This window comes from Carettochelys insculpta, chromosome 3, assembly GCF_033958435.1.
Source record: "Carettochelys insculpta isolate YL-2023 chromosome 3, ASM3395843v1, whole genome shotgun sequence".
NCBI classification, from domain to species: domain Eukaryota; kingdom Metazoa; phylum Chordata; order Testudines; family Carettochelyidae; genus Carettochelys; species Carettochelys insculpta.
The window spans coordinates 85,640,378-85,656,070 of record NC_134139.1 but is presented as its reverse complement, the minus strand read 5'-3'; the positions used below and the strand labels follow the sequence as shown (position 1 = coordinate 85,656,070).

The 15,693-nt window shown below is 42.8% G+C and overlaps 1 protein-coding gene across 7 annotated transcripts in view; it reads left to right on the top strand.

Annotated features, from left to right (window-relative positions):
- Positions 1 to 15,693, top strand: part of QKI (QKI, KH domain containing RNA binding) — a 255,289-nt gene that overhangs the window by 69,487 nt on the left and 170,109 nt on the right. For all 7 annotated transcript variants that reach the window (XR_012645002.1, XR_012645003.1, XM_074990274.1 and 4 more), the window contains exon 2: positions 6,810 to 6,952. Coding sequence is in view for 5 of the 7 variants with exons in the window: in XM_074990274.1 (XP_074846375.1) it covers positions 6,810 to 6,952 (143 nt within the window). In the remaining 2 variants the exon portion in view is untranslated. The remainder of the gene's footprint in view (positions 1 to 6,809; positions 6,953 to 15,693) is intronic.

Sequence of the window (15,693 nt, the reverse complement as noted above, 5' to 3'; positions counted from 1 at the left end):
AATAGCAATACCGCTTAATGACGCAATCTTGGAGTCTGCCACTATGATATGGCAGACTCCTGCGACTATTCTGCCTGTCCACAAGAGAGCGGAAAAAAAAACAAAACTTCGTGCCGACAAAGGGCACGGAGTTCCTGTTCAGCCACCCACAACCAAATTCCTTGGTGGTGGAGTCGTCATAATGTGGGGGAACAGACAAACATGCCAAAAAGCTAGAGCTGTTCGGCAGAAAGGTCTACTCCTCCTCCGCTCTACTGTTGCGAATGGCAAATTACACAGCGCATCTAGCGAACCATAATTTCGATAACCACATTAGGTTAACCTCCCTCATGGACTCGCTTCCAGAGGGCAAGAAACCAGTGCTCAAGGCCATCATGCAAGAAGGCTACGCGGCCTCGAGGACGGGAGTTCAGATCGCCCTGGATGTTGCGGACTCAGCAACAGCGCCCCCAGTACCACAGGGGTTATGAGCAAGGGCGACATCAACAGCACCAGCAGTACAGAACTCCCAGGCGTCGTTCCCAACACAGCCGTGCGTCCTCGGGGCAGGGCCAAAGGCCACAAGTTTGACACACAGATCCAGGGCTGCGCCATCACTACCGTCGCAAGGTCATCCGAAGCGGTTATTCCACCATCGCCTCCGACCATTCTATAACCAGTGACGAAGGATCACCACAGACAAATGGGTGCTGGAGATCATAGCCACGGGGTACGCCATCCCCTTCCAGTCGCTCCCACCGCCATGACCTCCACCCAGGTCCCACCTCCAGGAGGCCTCCCACGTGGCAAGGCTCAAGCAGGAGGTAGACCATCTCATGCTCATAGGGGCAGTGGAAAGAGTGCCGGAGCAACTGCAAGGGAGAGGGTTCTACTCCAGGTACTTCCTCACGGGGAAAAAGACAGGAGGCGGGAGGTCCATCTTAGATTTTCGAGGCCTCAACCGGTACCTGCGCAAGCAACGCTTTCGGATGATCACAATCGCCTCCATCCTTACGGCACTATACGATGGAGATTGGTTCGCAGCCCTCGACTTTTAAGACGCGTATTTTCACATAACTATTCATCCGGCTCACCTACGATTCCTCTGGTTTCTCATGGTAGGCAAAGAACATTTTCAATACAAGGTCCTACCGTTTGGCCTCTCCTCGGCCCCCGGAGTCTTCACCAAGCCCTTGGCAGTGGTGTCAGCCTACCTGCACAGACAGGGGGTATTTATATTCCAGTATCCAGATGACTGCCTACTCAAAGGGGCCTCGAAGGAGGAGGTACTACGCATAATATGCATCACAACAGGCACGTTCTCTCGCTCGGCCTGGTTATCAATCTGACAAAATCAAAGATAGACCCCACGCAGGACATAGAGTTCGTAGGGGCACGCATAAATTCTATTACAGCGAGGGCGTATCTACCACAGACTCCCTTTCGGGCCGTTGGCTCCCTCGTGCAAGTCTTCACCTTCAGCCCTACGGTGCTGGTTCTGACGTGCTTTCAGCTGCTGGGCCACATGGCAGCAGCGGCGTTCGTACAACAGAACGCCAGGTTACACATGCGCAGCATGCAGCACTGGCTGGCGAGCGTATACAACCCGGCAGCACACACTGTTCACAGGGTGGCGTCGCCCACAACAGAGGTGCGCAAATCCCTGCAATGGTGGGTAAACCCCGAGAACCTGCTAACAGGGGTACCCTTCCACCAACCACACATAGTGGTTTTTCTTACTACAGACGCCTCCCTCATAGGGTGGGGAGCACACATGGGCGAAGAGGTGACGCAAGGGCTGTGGTCCTCCACGGAGCAGTCACTGCACACAAATATACTGGAGCTCAGAGCAGTGTTCAACGCCTGCAGACACTTTCGAGACCATATAAAAGGCAAAGTAGTCGGGATCGGTATAGACAATACCTCCACCATGTTTTATATGAATCGGCAAGGAGGAGCTCGGTCCCGTGCCTTATGTGCAGAAGCAGTCCGGTCGTGAAACTGCTGCGTCGCCAACAATATAACCCTGGAAGCTTCGTACTTCCCAGGCGCTCACAATGTGCAGGCAGACCAGCTGAGCAGGCGTTTTGCACTCACGCACGAGTGGCAGATCCGTCCCGATCTGCTGCAACCGATTTTTCACGTATGGGGTTTTTCCCCAGATAGACCTGTTTGCTACTCAGCACAACAAGAAGTGCCCACGATTCTGCTCCAGGGCAGGACTGGGACGGGGGTCCCTGAGGGACGCCTTCGTGATCTCCTGGAGGGGCCCCCTGCTTTACGCTTTCCCTCCCACAGTGCTCATCCACAAGGTGTTGCAGAAAGTCAGGAGGGAAGGAGCCTGAATGATCCCGATAGTCCCAACGTGGGATCGACAGCAATGGTTCCCCCTACTCCTGCGCATGTCGGACCGGCCACCGATGCCCCTTCCGGTGGCGCCGGATCTGCTCACGCAAGCCCAGGGGTCCATAGTGCATCCGCACCCCCAAGGCCTGCGACTACAAACGTGGTTAATCCATGGCTCAGCTCCCTAGAGAGCACATGTATGGAGGGAAGTGCAGCAAGTCCTAGAAAGTAGCAGGAGGAGTTCCACCAGGAAGACCTACAAGCAGAAATGGACTCGCTTTACGGCATGGTGTTCTACCAAACAGCTAGCCCCCCTTTCGTTGCCTATGGCTGTGATATTAGAGTATTTACTGGACCTCAAGAGAGGAGGACTCTCGCTATCCTCGTTAAAGGTCCACCTTGCCGCCTTTTTGGCATTCACACACGGAGAGACAGGGCACACGGTGTTAGCCCACCTTATGGTTACCAGGTTCCTTAAAGGGCTGGTAAACCTATACCCCCCCCCCTCGGAAACCGCTTCCACCTTCGTGGAACTTGGACCTGGTGCTTAATGCGAAAAGGGGACCACCATTCGAGCCTTTGGCCACGGTTTCCCTCCGCCTCCTTATGATAAAGACGACGTCTCTTCTTGCAATCACGTCAGCTCGCAGGGTGAGCGAGCTTGCGGCAGTTATGGCAACGCCACCCTGCACTGTTTTTTCCAAGGAGGCGGTAACCATACGGCTGCATCCAGCCTTTGTTCCTAAAGTTTCTTCTGAGCTTCATACTAACGAACCTATTGTTTACCCTCGTTTTATCCAAAGCCTCATAACTCTGACAAAGAGGCGCGCCTACGCCTCCTGGACGTGAGGAGGCGCTAGCTTTCTATATAGACAGGGCCAAGTCCTTCCAGAGAATGGATAGACTCCTAGTCTCTGTCGCTCCCAAATCAAAAGGAGAATGTCTCTCTTCGCAGAGAATCTCGAAGCACATCGTATCTTGCATTAAAAAGTGCTACGAACTCAAAAAGACTCCTTTCCTGGCCATGCCCAGAACTCATTCCACTAGGGCGGTGGCAGCATCAACAGCCGTTTTTCAAGGGCGTTGCGCTAAAAAGACATTTGCAGAGTGGCGACCTGGTCATCCTGTGACACCTTCGCCAAACATTACGCCCTTCACAGGGTATTCCAAGAGGATACCCGTCTCTCGACAGCGGTCCTCTCGGGGACAAGCTGCACATACTCCGATTACCCACCTCCTATCTTGGGTTACTGCTGGGTAGTCACCTAATGTGGAGCACCCACGGGGACACTCAAAGAAGAAAGAAAAGTTACTCACCGTAGTAACGGTGGTTCTTCGAGATGTGTCCCCGTGGGTGCTCCACTACCCGCCCATCCTCCCCACTTCGGATCTCTGTTTAGTGTTTTGCAGGAGCATCCGAGGCGGTTGGTCAAGGAACTGGCGGGGACCGGATCACGCACGTGGCCGGGAGCGCGCGGGGGGAGTGGCGCGCACTGGCGCATGCGCGGTCCGGCAGAAACTGCTTGGAAGATCCGATCTGCGGCGCCGGGCAAGCCCGACACCTAATGTGGAGCACCCACGGGGACACATCTCGAAGAACCACCGTTACTACGGTGAGTAACTTTTCTGTCTCTTTCGAAAGAGCCCATGAAGCATCTACTCACAAAGTATATATCAAAAGAATATGGTGCTCCTTTCAAAATCACTCTTCCTTTCCTGTTTCAGGAAAAGTGCCCTCTTTTGAAAGCTTCTTTCAAAGAAAAGGTGTGTAGATGATCCATAGGGCCCTTCTACAGAAAGAGAAGGCCTCGTTTTCGATCCCTGGCCTGCTCTTTTGAAAGAGTGGTATCTGTTTGGATGTTATCTTCTCAAAAAGCTCATTGCTCTTGATTGGCTTTTTAGTGTGTGGACACACTCTTTGACAAGCATGCACTATCCTGACAGGTAGTGATAAGGAAAAACATCTAGGCTACGTCTACACTAGAGATCTTTTGAAAGAAGCTCTTCTAGAAGATCACTTCTGGAAGAGCTTGTTTCAAACTTTTTGTACTGCTGCATGACAGCATAAGGGACAGTTAGTCTTGACACTCCCTCCCCTGCCCCCATTCCTTCCTAGGATCTGTGATTGGTAGTTTTAAGTGTGTTGGATCACAACTGTATGTTTTTGCTTACTGCAGGGATTTTCTCTTCTATAAATACTTACTAGTAAGCTAAATATCAGGACTTTTCTTATGTTGTATAGTAACTTTTGTTGTTGTAGCCATCTGTTCCAAGGGGTATTTATCACCTATTATTGGAGTGTTTCTCAATCTCTGGCTTTAAGCTCTGTCTGCTGCAAAAGATCTATGCTGGTGTGTGATCTTAATTCCAGATGCCTAAATTCCTCTGTGAAGTCACATTGGAGACCCTTGCCTGATCTTCAGGGACTTAAAACCTTGGACAATAAAGTGTGGAGGAGTGAGACTGCATCCTCTCCTTGTAAAGGTCCCCTTTTGTCCACCCTCTGAACTTTCCTGCTCAGGGTGGCCATAGTGTACTCTTGTCTGTTAGGAAAACCTTGTGGAGTGATGACTATGAATACAATGTACATGCTAGTAGCCCTCCCCTCGCCTCCCAAAGAAAACAAAAAAAAAAAAAAAAAACTCTCAGAAGTTCTACTTACTGGGGTCATAGGTAAGATGATTTTTTTTTTTTTCTTGTGCAAACCATGATAAAAGCACTTTCTTGATAAGAATGGAGAAATTCTTACCTTGGTCTGAAGGAGAAGCTATGCTGTTCTTATTGAGTTAATTCTTGTGTTCCAGTTGTAGTTACCATAGGCTGCATATACGTTCTTCCCATGTGCTCTGGTGGTTCAGCCCAGATTGCTGACGCAGTAGAGCTCAGTCAAACTGCCTAATGAGACCACAAGACTGTTTTAATGAAGGCATCTGACCCAGTTGATAGTTGAAAGAGCATGGTATTAGTGCCATATACGTGCCACAAATGCATGTCATACATGAATGCCCTTGGCAATGGACTAGCTCACTTAATAGCAGGACTTAACACTTCCACTGTGGCTAGACAGACACACCCCCTCTGAGACCCTTCTTATTCAAATAAATTATGTATTGTCCCTCAGACGTGGCTGGTTACTGTCCTTTATCTTATAAATGTTGATTCAATCAAAATATCTCTCTCCATCATGTTGTCATTGTGACTTTTTGTAGGATAGGTCAGCGTATCTTTTTGTTATCTTTGAGTAATATGTTAATACCATATATGGTATCTGGATGTTTTGGTACCATCCTTATGGAATGTGCTTTCATAAAGGTGCTGCATTTAGCATTTCTGTGTGTGTCTGTAATACCAACCAGGTTCTGTGAATTCAGTGGATGCACAGCATAACTTTGGCTAACTTTGCTTCATATTTGCTTTATACTACTGCTTTAGTTCAAGCCTCATACTTGGACACCTTATTTCAGGTCTCGGGATTGCTTTCTATTACACCTAAAACTAAAAGCATTTGATGCTGTACATAAAATAGAAGAAGACACAATTTCAAATGTAACTAGTTAGGCCTACCATTCTTTTGTACAGGTTGAACCTCTCTAATCCAGAACTCTTTTGTCCAGCAACATCCATAATCCAGCATTATTTATTTAGTTGGGCAACCACTTACCAGGGATGTGGCCAAGTTTCCCATAAAGTTTCTTTCCAGCCACCAGTCCTGGCTCTTATTCTGTGCTGTTATTTAGCTGTAACTTACTTCTAAATGTCTTCTAAGGGCCCAGTAGGCAGGGAAAGTGGTGTTAATGCTGTGAGACAATATTCACCTCTTGTGGTCAATTTGAAGTTGGCTGTGCTAATTTTTAAAGGAAATGAGTTATGACAGTAGCAATATGCAGGTTATCTTTATACAAAAAAATACAAATGGAATAACAACTTAGAAAAATGATAAAAGTCCTTCATGTGGTTTGGTTTGAGTCAATATGAGAAATACTACAATGACCTGATTATGGTAATTGCAGTTTTTATTTCCAAGTACAATAATTAATCAAACAAATATTTTCATATGTTTTCATAGTTTGTGTTATTTGATAATTAAATTTTGTGAATGAGTAAAATTATTCTATTGTATTTTTAGAACCTTTGCACCACAGTATTTAAACAATATGATTAACTGCTTTTTGTTTAAAGTTCCACGGTTTTATGCACATTTTTTTTTCTGGAGTTTTTTTTTTCTTTTTTTTACATAGGTTGGCTAGATGGCAGACTTTAAAACATGAAGAAAGAACACTTCCCCTTAATTATCGGCATGGACGCTAGTATATACCTTTTGTAAAGAAAGCTACACTTTTGCACATACACTTCTCGATGACTTTCAGAAAGTTAGAAGGGGAAGTGTTAAAGGAGGAAAGTTGTAATCTTTAAGAAGACAAAAATCAATGTCATGTAAGAGATGTTTAATACATAATTTTTCTTCTCTTGTCCCCTACCCCTAGAAATTAGCAGAGTACGGAAAGACATGTATAACGACACATTAAATGGAAGTACGGAGAAGAGAAGTGCTGAATTACCAGATGCTGTGGGACCTATTGTACAGTTACAAGAAAAACTATATGTGCCTGTAAAAGAATATCCGGATGTGAGTATATTTATCTTAGTTCATAAAATGTACTTGCATTATTCTGTAAATGTATAATGCATGGGATGCACCTTTGGATCACAGTAAATGGTTCTGTAAATATAAGTACTACTTTCTAAAAGGAAATTTTATCCACGCCCTTTATAGTTGTGTGCTTTAGTAATGTGTGCTTTGGGAGTCGGGGCAGACAAGGAAGTGCGGGTTTTAATTTTAATAGATCCAAGATTAGGTACATCAGATTTTACTTGGTTTTATTTACTGTCAGTATAGAGCCATGCTGTTCAAAATACATGTGCTCTTGTGGCAAAGTAAAAATTTTCATTTCTGGAGTGTGTGCATCTAGTGCACCAAAACTAGGGCTGTGTCAACACTAGGACGTTCTTTCAAGAAAGTAACTGTTGGGAGCACACGCTACACTGCTGAAGAAAATGTTGTATAAGCTACAAGGTCTTGTCTACATGTACAGAGCTGCAGTGATGCTGTGGTAGTGGTCAGTAAAGATGCTGCTTATGCGAGCAGGAGGAGTTCTCCCATCAGTGTAGGTTCTTTTCCTCTCTGAGAGGTGGTGGCTATGCTGATGGTAGAAGCTCTCCAAATGACGTAGTGTTGTCTACACCAGAGGATAAGTTAGTAAAACTACTTCCTGGGAGTATGAAAAATCCCATTAGTTACATGGTTTTCACCTTACCTTTTTTAAATTTAGTAATTTTTCTTATTTAATTTTCTAAAAAAAGCTAAACTAGTAATTAGTTACTAGCTCAACACTGTTTTGCAGTCCAGTCAGTGCATAGTCTCTCACCTCCACTTTACGGATGACAACCCTTCCAATCCCATTATGGCAATAACTCTTCTTTTTATGTGGTTGCATGGCATAGAATTTGTTGGCCCAAATAGATCCTAGAAATTGATTAAAAAGGGGCACCCTAATTTAATTCCACCGTAATTCCTTAATAAGGGGATATCTAATTAGACCCAGGAAAAGTACGAAAATCATATTTGTCTTTCCAACAAAAACAATAGTTACTTGAGGTCAGCAGTTTACTCATGCCAGAGGAGAACTAAGGTAGGCCAACCCCCCACCTCAAAAAACCAGACCAACAAAAATTTGGGACCTATAGTACAGTCTGTGCAGACCAGTGTTGCTCAGTGTGTTGAGAGTTATATTCTTGGTCTCTTGTACAATTGGATTGTAAGGTCTTAAAGACAGTGTCTTTCATTTTCTAGCAGGTTGCAGCTTTCCATGTTTGGTGGGCTCCCAAAGTTCTACCATAATACAAATAGCTTGTGCCCTGTTGGACTAAAGAAAACTGTGTGTGCGTGTGTGTTAGAGAGAATTTTCAGATTTTTCACGATGACTCTCCTGCATCTCGGAGGATAGTTTCTAAGTGCCTGATAGTGATTGCAGGACACTTAAGACTTCAAGATATCAAAGTAAGCTTTTGTTTCTTCAGAGCTGGCAGAAGCCAGCCCATCAAGTGGTGGTTTTGCTTTTAAACTGTGTGCGCCTGACTTCAGTCTCTAGGCTGAGAAATGCAGAGACACTGTCCTGGACTCAGTCTGCAACTGATTACCAAGTACTGGGTTCAAGAAATTCAGAAGTGAATGGTTTTCCTCAAATCTTAATCTTTCAAAACCAGAAGATTCTTTCCAAGAGCTTTAGACTGCATGGATTCCCACACTGTCATAAAACCTTTCACATAACACTGCAACATCATTGTAATGAGTGAAAAATGGAAGACAGTAGGTCTGAACTCTGTTTCTAAACCAGTAAAGTATAAAACAGTACAATGCCATAATGTGGATGCAGCTGTAGTGGTATAAAGATGCTGATGTCAGTATCGCTTACCAACAAATTTTACAGAAGTATACTATATTGATATAAGAGCTTGATATCAGTGTATTTGTAGCCACACTATTGAGGAGTTGTCTATTTCTAAACTGATTTAATGGTTCATAAACGCTGTAGACCAGGGTTTGAAAATAGGGTTGTGCTTGCTGGAGGGTACCCTTCAGTTTTCCTTCAGCCATCAATTGTAATTTTAATAAATGTTTCAGGTGTGGTTTAGTTGTGTCCAGCTGGCTTGTTGACAGGAGGAGATCACGATTCATATGGTTTAACTTTGAGCTTCCACAAGTCAAAGGCATACTTGTCTAAATTCTGTCCAAACTCTTACGCATTATGGAAATACATAGGGAGGAGGCTTGCTCATCACCACTTTTGAAGAGCTTCTCTGACTTTGGGATGGCATCATACATAATTTTTTGCATCACGCTATGTTCTTGAGAGAGTCTCAACACATGACTGGCACCAAAAATGCACTGTCTAACTTCAGGTGTAGGAGATTTTTTTTCCAATACAGTGATACCACTTTACAGCGTAAGAACAGCCATACTGGGTCAGACCAAAGGTCCACCCAGCCCAGTATCCTGACTGCCAATGGTAACCAATACCAGGTGCCCCAGAGGGAGCGGACTGAACAGGTAACACCATTCCTTACCCATTCTGGCTAATAGCAGTTACTGGACCTAACCTTCATGAATTTATCTAGCTCTTTTTTAAACCCTGTTATAGTACTATGCCTTCACAGCCTCCCCTGGCAAGGAGTTCCACAAGTTGACTGTGCACTGTGTGAGGAACTTCCTTTTATTTGTTTTACACATGCTGCCCATTAATTTAATTGGGTGTCCTCTAGTTCTGATATCATGGGAACAGGAAAATAATTTTTCCTTGTTCACTTTCTCCACACCACTCATCATTTTATATACATCTATCATATTCCTGTTAGTCTCCTCTTTTCTAAGCTGAAAAGTCCTAGTCTCTAATCTCTCTTCATGTGGGATCTATTCCAAACCTCCTTTTAGTTGCCCTTTTTTGAACCTTTTCTAATGGGAGTATATCTTTTTTGAGATGAGGTGACCGCACGTGTGTGCAGTATTCAAGATGTGGACATACCATGGTTTTATATAAGGGCAATAGGATATTCTTCATCTTGTTCTCTGTCCCTTCTTTAATGATTCCTAACATCTTGTTTGCTTATTTGACTGCTGTTGCAAACTGCATGGATGTTTCAGGGAACCGTCCAAGATGATGCCAAGATCTCTTTCCTGATGACTTGTAGCTAAATTAGCCCCCATCATACTGAATGTGTAGTTGGGGTTGTTTTTTCCAATGTGCGTTGCTATGTATTTATCCACATTAAATTTCATTTGCCATTTTGTTGCCCAATTACTCAGTTTGGTGAGATCGTTTTGAAGTTCTTCAGTCTGCTTTCATCTTTACTATTTTGAACAGTTTTAGTATCGTCCGTAAACTTTTCCATCTCAGTACTTACCCCTTTCTCTTGATCGTTTATGAATAAGTTGAATAGAATTGGTCCTAGGACTGATCCTTGGGGAACACCACTCGTTACCCTTCTCCGTTCAGAAAATTTACCATTTATTCCTACCCTGCGTTTCCTGTCTTTTAACCAGTTCTCAATACATGAAAGGCTCTACCCACTTATCCCATGACAACCTAATTTACACAAGATCCTTTGGTGAGGGACTTTGTCAAAGGCTTTCTGGAAATCTATGTATACTATATCTACTGGATCCCCTGGTCTGCAGGTTTGTTAACCTCTTCAAAGAATTCTAATGGATTAGTGAGACATGATTTTCCTTTAAGAAACCATGCTGACTTTTGCCCAACAAATCTGAGTGTCTGACAATTTTATTCTATACTAATGTTTTGACTGATTTGCCCAGTAGATGTTAGACATACTGGTCTTTAATTGCCCAGGATGCCTCTAGAGCCCTTTTTAAATATTTGCATTATGTTAGCTGTTTTCCAGACCTTTGGTACAGAATCTGACCTAAAGGGTAGGTTACAAATAACAATTGTTAATTCCGCAATTTCACATTTGAGTTCTTTCAGAACCTTGGGGTGAATGCCATCCAGTCTCGGTGATTTGTTTCTGTTAAGTTTTTCTGTTTGTTCCAAAACCACCTGTAATGACACTTCAGTCTGGGACAGTTCCTCAGATTCATCACCAACAAAGGACGGTGCAGGTTTGGGAATCTTCCTAACATCTCAGCCTTGAAGATGGAAGCAAAGAAATCATTTAGTCTCTCTGCAGTGGCTTCATCATCCTTGGTTGCTCCTTTTGTATCTCAATTGTCTAGGGCCCCACTGGTTGTTTAGCAGGCTTCTTGGTTCTAATGTACTTAAAAAACATTTTGCTATTACTTGTTGAGTTTTTGGCTAGCTGTTCCTCAAAATTGTTTTTTGGCTTTTTCTTACTACATTTTCACACTTAATTTGACCAGGTTTATATTCTTTCCTATTTACCTCACTAGGATTGGATTTCCACTTTTTAAAAGATGCCTTTTTGTGTCTCATTGCTTCTTTTATATGGTTGTTAAGCCATGGTGGCTCTTCTTTAGGTCTCTTAATATGTTTTCTAATTTGGAATATACATTTTAAGTTGGGCTTCTTATGGTGTCCTTGAAAAGTTTCCATGCAGCTCGCAGGGATTTTACAGTTATCGCTGTACCTTTTAATTTCTGTTTAACTAACCTCCTCCTTTTTGTGTAATTCCCCTATTTGAAATTAAATACCAGTGTGTTGTGCTGCTGAGGTGTTCTTCCCACCACAGGAATGTTAAATGTTGTTATATTATGATCACTCTTCTTAAGTGGTCCTGTAACAGTGACGACCTGGACCAGATCTTGTGCTCCACTCAGTACTAAATCGAGAATTTCCTCTCCCCTGGTGGATTCCTGTACTTGCGGCTCCAAGAAGCAATCATTTAAGGCATGGGGGAATTTTAACTTTGCGTCTCATCCTGAGGTGACATGCACCCAGTCAGTATGGGGATAATTGAAATCCCCTATTATTATAGAGTTTTTTGTTTTGATAGCCTCTCTAATCTCCCTTAACATTTCAATGGTACTATCACTGTCCTGGTTAGGTGGTCAATAATTTATCCCTACTGCCATATTCTTACTAGAGAATGGAATTACTATCTGTAGTGATTCTGTGGAACATTTTGATTCATTTGAGATTTTTACTTCATTTGACTCTACATTCTTTCACATACAGTGCCACTCCACCACCTGCACAACCTATTCAGTCCTTCTGATATTTTATATTCAGATATGATTGTGTCCTACTGATTTATCCTCATTCCACCATGTTTCTGTGATGCCTATTATGTCTATCTCCTCTCTTAATACAAGGTACCCATCTTATTAGACTTCTAGCATTTGTGTGGAAGCACTTGAAAAATTGCTACTGTTTGTCTGTCCTTCCCTGATGTATTAGTCTTTTACATGTGTTTCTTGTCTGAGCTGTTGCATATTATATCATCTCCCGTCCTCTCTTTCTAGCTAAACCCTAGAGAATCTCTGTCAATGGACTCTCCTCTAAGAGAAGTCTCTGTCCGATTCACGTGCTCCTCTGCACCCATCGGGTTTCCGCCATCTCTTTGTTTAAAAACTGCTTGACCTTTTTAATGTTTAATGCCAGCAGTCTGGATCCACCTTGATTTAGGTGGAGCCCATCATTCCTGTATAGGCTCCCCCTACCCCAAAAGTGTCCCCAGTTCCTAATAAATCTAAACCCCTCTTCCCTACGCCATCGTCTCATCCACGCATTGAGACTCTGAAGTTCTGCCTGCCTACCTGGCCCTGTGCATGGAACAGGAGGCATTTCTGAGAATGCCACCACAGAGGTCCTGGATTTCAGCTTCCTTCCTAGCAGCCTAATTTTGGCCTCCAGGACATCTCTCCTACCCCTCCATATGTCATTGGTACCTACATGTACCACAACCATTGGCTCCTCTCCAGCACTACACGTAAGTCTATCTACATGCCTTGAGAGAGCTGCAGCCTTCATACCAGGCAGACAAGTCACCATACACTTCTCCTGGTCATCACAAACCCAACTATCTATGTTTCTAATGATCGAATCACCCACAACAAACACCTGCCTCTTCCTAACAACTGGTGTTCCCTCCCTCTGAGCAGTATCTTCAGTGCAAGAGGATACCATAACACCCTTTGGAAGGAGGGTCCCAACTATGAGATGATTTCCCTCTGCTGCCATTGACTGCTCTCTTCCCCCTGAGCCTTTCATCCTCCTTAACAGTGCTGAGACTGTCAGGCTGGAGGTGGGACAGTGCTACAGTGTCTGGGAAAGCCTCATCAACAAATCTCTCTGCCTCCCTTAGCTCCTCCAGTTCAGCCAGTGTGGCCTCCGAAGCCCAAACTTGGTCTCTGAGGGTCAGGAGCTCCTTACCAGTCACCAGGTGCACACACATGCCACCCACCTACAGGACAGGTAATCATATGTTACACTCGATGCAATAAACAGGATACCCCCACTCTCCTGTTTTCAATTACTGTGCCAGAAGCAGCAGAGACCCTGGCTCCTTGATCAGGGCTTACCTCAACTGGAAATTCAGTGTGTGTGTCTATGCACCTGTATTTTGGTTATCAAGGAATCAGGAATATTTGACTAGATTAAGTATAGATGATATTGGTACTGCAGCATAGGTTTTCGTTCTCAACCTACTCGACATATTACCAAAGCAGAGTCTCAAATCTTACTACCAGTTAATGCAGGTTGAGAACTGGTCAATCTGTTTTTGTAGTGTAGATCAGAAATCTGAATCTAGCATGCTGTGTTGTGACATGCTATATACTAAGTATTTCATAGCTCCCAAGGAGTCCTAACAGATTTTTATAAAAAAAGTTATCCCTTCTAGTTAGAAGATTGACTTTGTGTTGACCGCCACACTCACTGTGTGTGAGTCAAAACCGAGAAGTAAATCTGCAAAAATTGTGGGAATTGTCTTTTCTCTGATTTCCAACCAGATATGTTTGGTGTGTAAACAATGTTTTCCCGTTAACTGCCAACGCTGGAAAACTGTGTATCCAGTTTTAGAATTCAGCAATGTTAAAATTCTTGATACATTGTCACCAGTAACAGGATTTTGCTTTCTACTGAAAATCTGTAATACTGCTGCATCTGCAACTGTTGTCCATGAGTTTGTAGAGGTGTAGTTGATTTTTTACTTGGTTAATGATTGTTTATGCACAAAAAGAGATGCAGTTACCTACCATGCCTAAATTTGTGGGGAAGCATACCATTATTTGCAAAACCAGGTCCTACAACATGCTTTTCTTGAGCTTAATGTTAAACTTGTGTGTGGGTCGGGTGACCAGTGCTCTCTGGAAGAGTATTCTTTGGAACTTTATATTTAGACAGTGTACGTACTAACAGTGTAACAGAACTACAGTTCTGATATTAGTTACTAGGTAAATAAGTTTTTCTTCTATGTGATATCATTATTTGCTCTGTATTTATAAGTTAGTAGCTTTAAACTGTAGGCCCCACCCCTCCCATTGAGGAGCTGCAATAAAGGTTTTGCTTTTAGAAGCATTAAATGAGCTGCCTGAAGCTGTCCTTAAAATTTAGTTTTCTTGTCAATACTGAGTAGTTGTAATTATTGGACTTGAAGTTCATAAGCAAACCTATAAAAATGTGATATTGTGATTTAAATGTCTGTAGCTGTGTTCAGGTTAAGTCTGGTGTGCAAAGAAGCATAACTTATGCAATAGTATGCTTCCTTTGAGATCAAGGATTTAGGATTTACCACTGGGAAACAACATTTCACTGTATAAGATGGAGTTTTAAGATACAATGCTGTATATACTCATGCCTACTCAAACTTCCAAGTACGAATGAAATTGAAGTCATGATTTTAAAGTGTGTTGTAGGTGAATGAACTACATTCAGGTCATATTGATGTAATTAATTTCGTCACTATCATTCTCTTCTGATTGTCAGTTGTTTACAAGGATGTAAAGGTTAATAATGTTTGTAGATTAGTGAAAGAAAATCATATAGAGGACTACTATGAGAGGGAAATTGCATCATTTTATACAATTATCAAGTTTTAATAAATAGCACCCTAAACTTAATGTGACATGTATATAGATTACTATGCTGGATACTGAGACAACACTACAGAGTAGTTCTCTATATAGAACGTTAAATTAGTCACAAAGCTCAGCAATGTTAGGCTACCCTTTGGTTACCGTTATTTTTAGGTAAGGTAGAAACATACATAAAGTTACATTATTGATATACATGGCAGTTCTATTAAAAAACAAAAACAAAACTTGTATGTCAATGAAGGATGTTTCTTGAACTTTTTGAGACCATGGAACACCGAACAGTATTTTTAGATGGAACACTTTGGAAATTTTCTTTAAGAAAATGGTTGTCGGCCTAAAAAACCAAAGTGAAGTAATTTAATCAGGTGTCATAGCAATGGAGAAGTAACACTGAATCTGTTTTCAGTAATCAAAAATATCCTACCATCAGTGTATTTTTCCACTCGTGGTACACCTGAGAGTTATTCACAGAATGCAGTTGAAGAAACACTGCTCTAGAGTACGGTTGATAATGTTTATTTCAGAGCATATTAAGTCACTTATTAAAGAAGATAACTATAACTCAGATTCAAACTCAGTGAGTGAAATTGTCAATCCCACCTTTATATAGTTATGGCAAAATCTACAAGCATTTCAGTAAATGGCCTGAACCTGTAGCATGTTACTAGGGTCAGTTAGTGAAGGGTTGGGTCAGGAACTGATAGATCCTTATTAGAAGCTTAATAAGGAGGGGATTAAAGGAATTAATATTTTGTGGATGAACATTTAACTTTTCTTAGTATTTTTGTGCAGTTGACAGA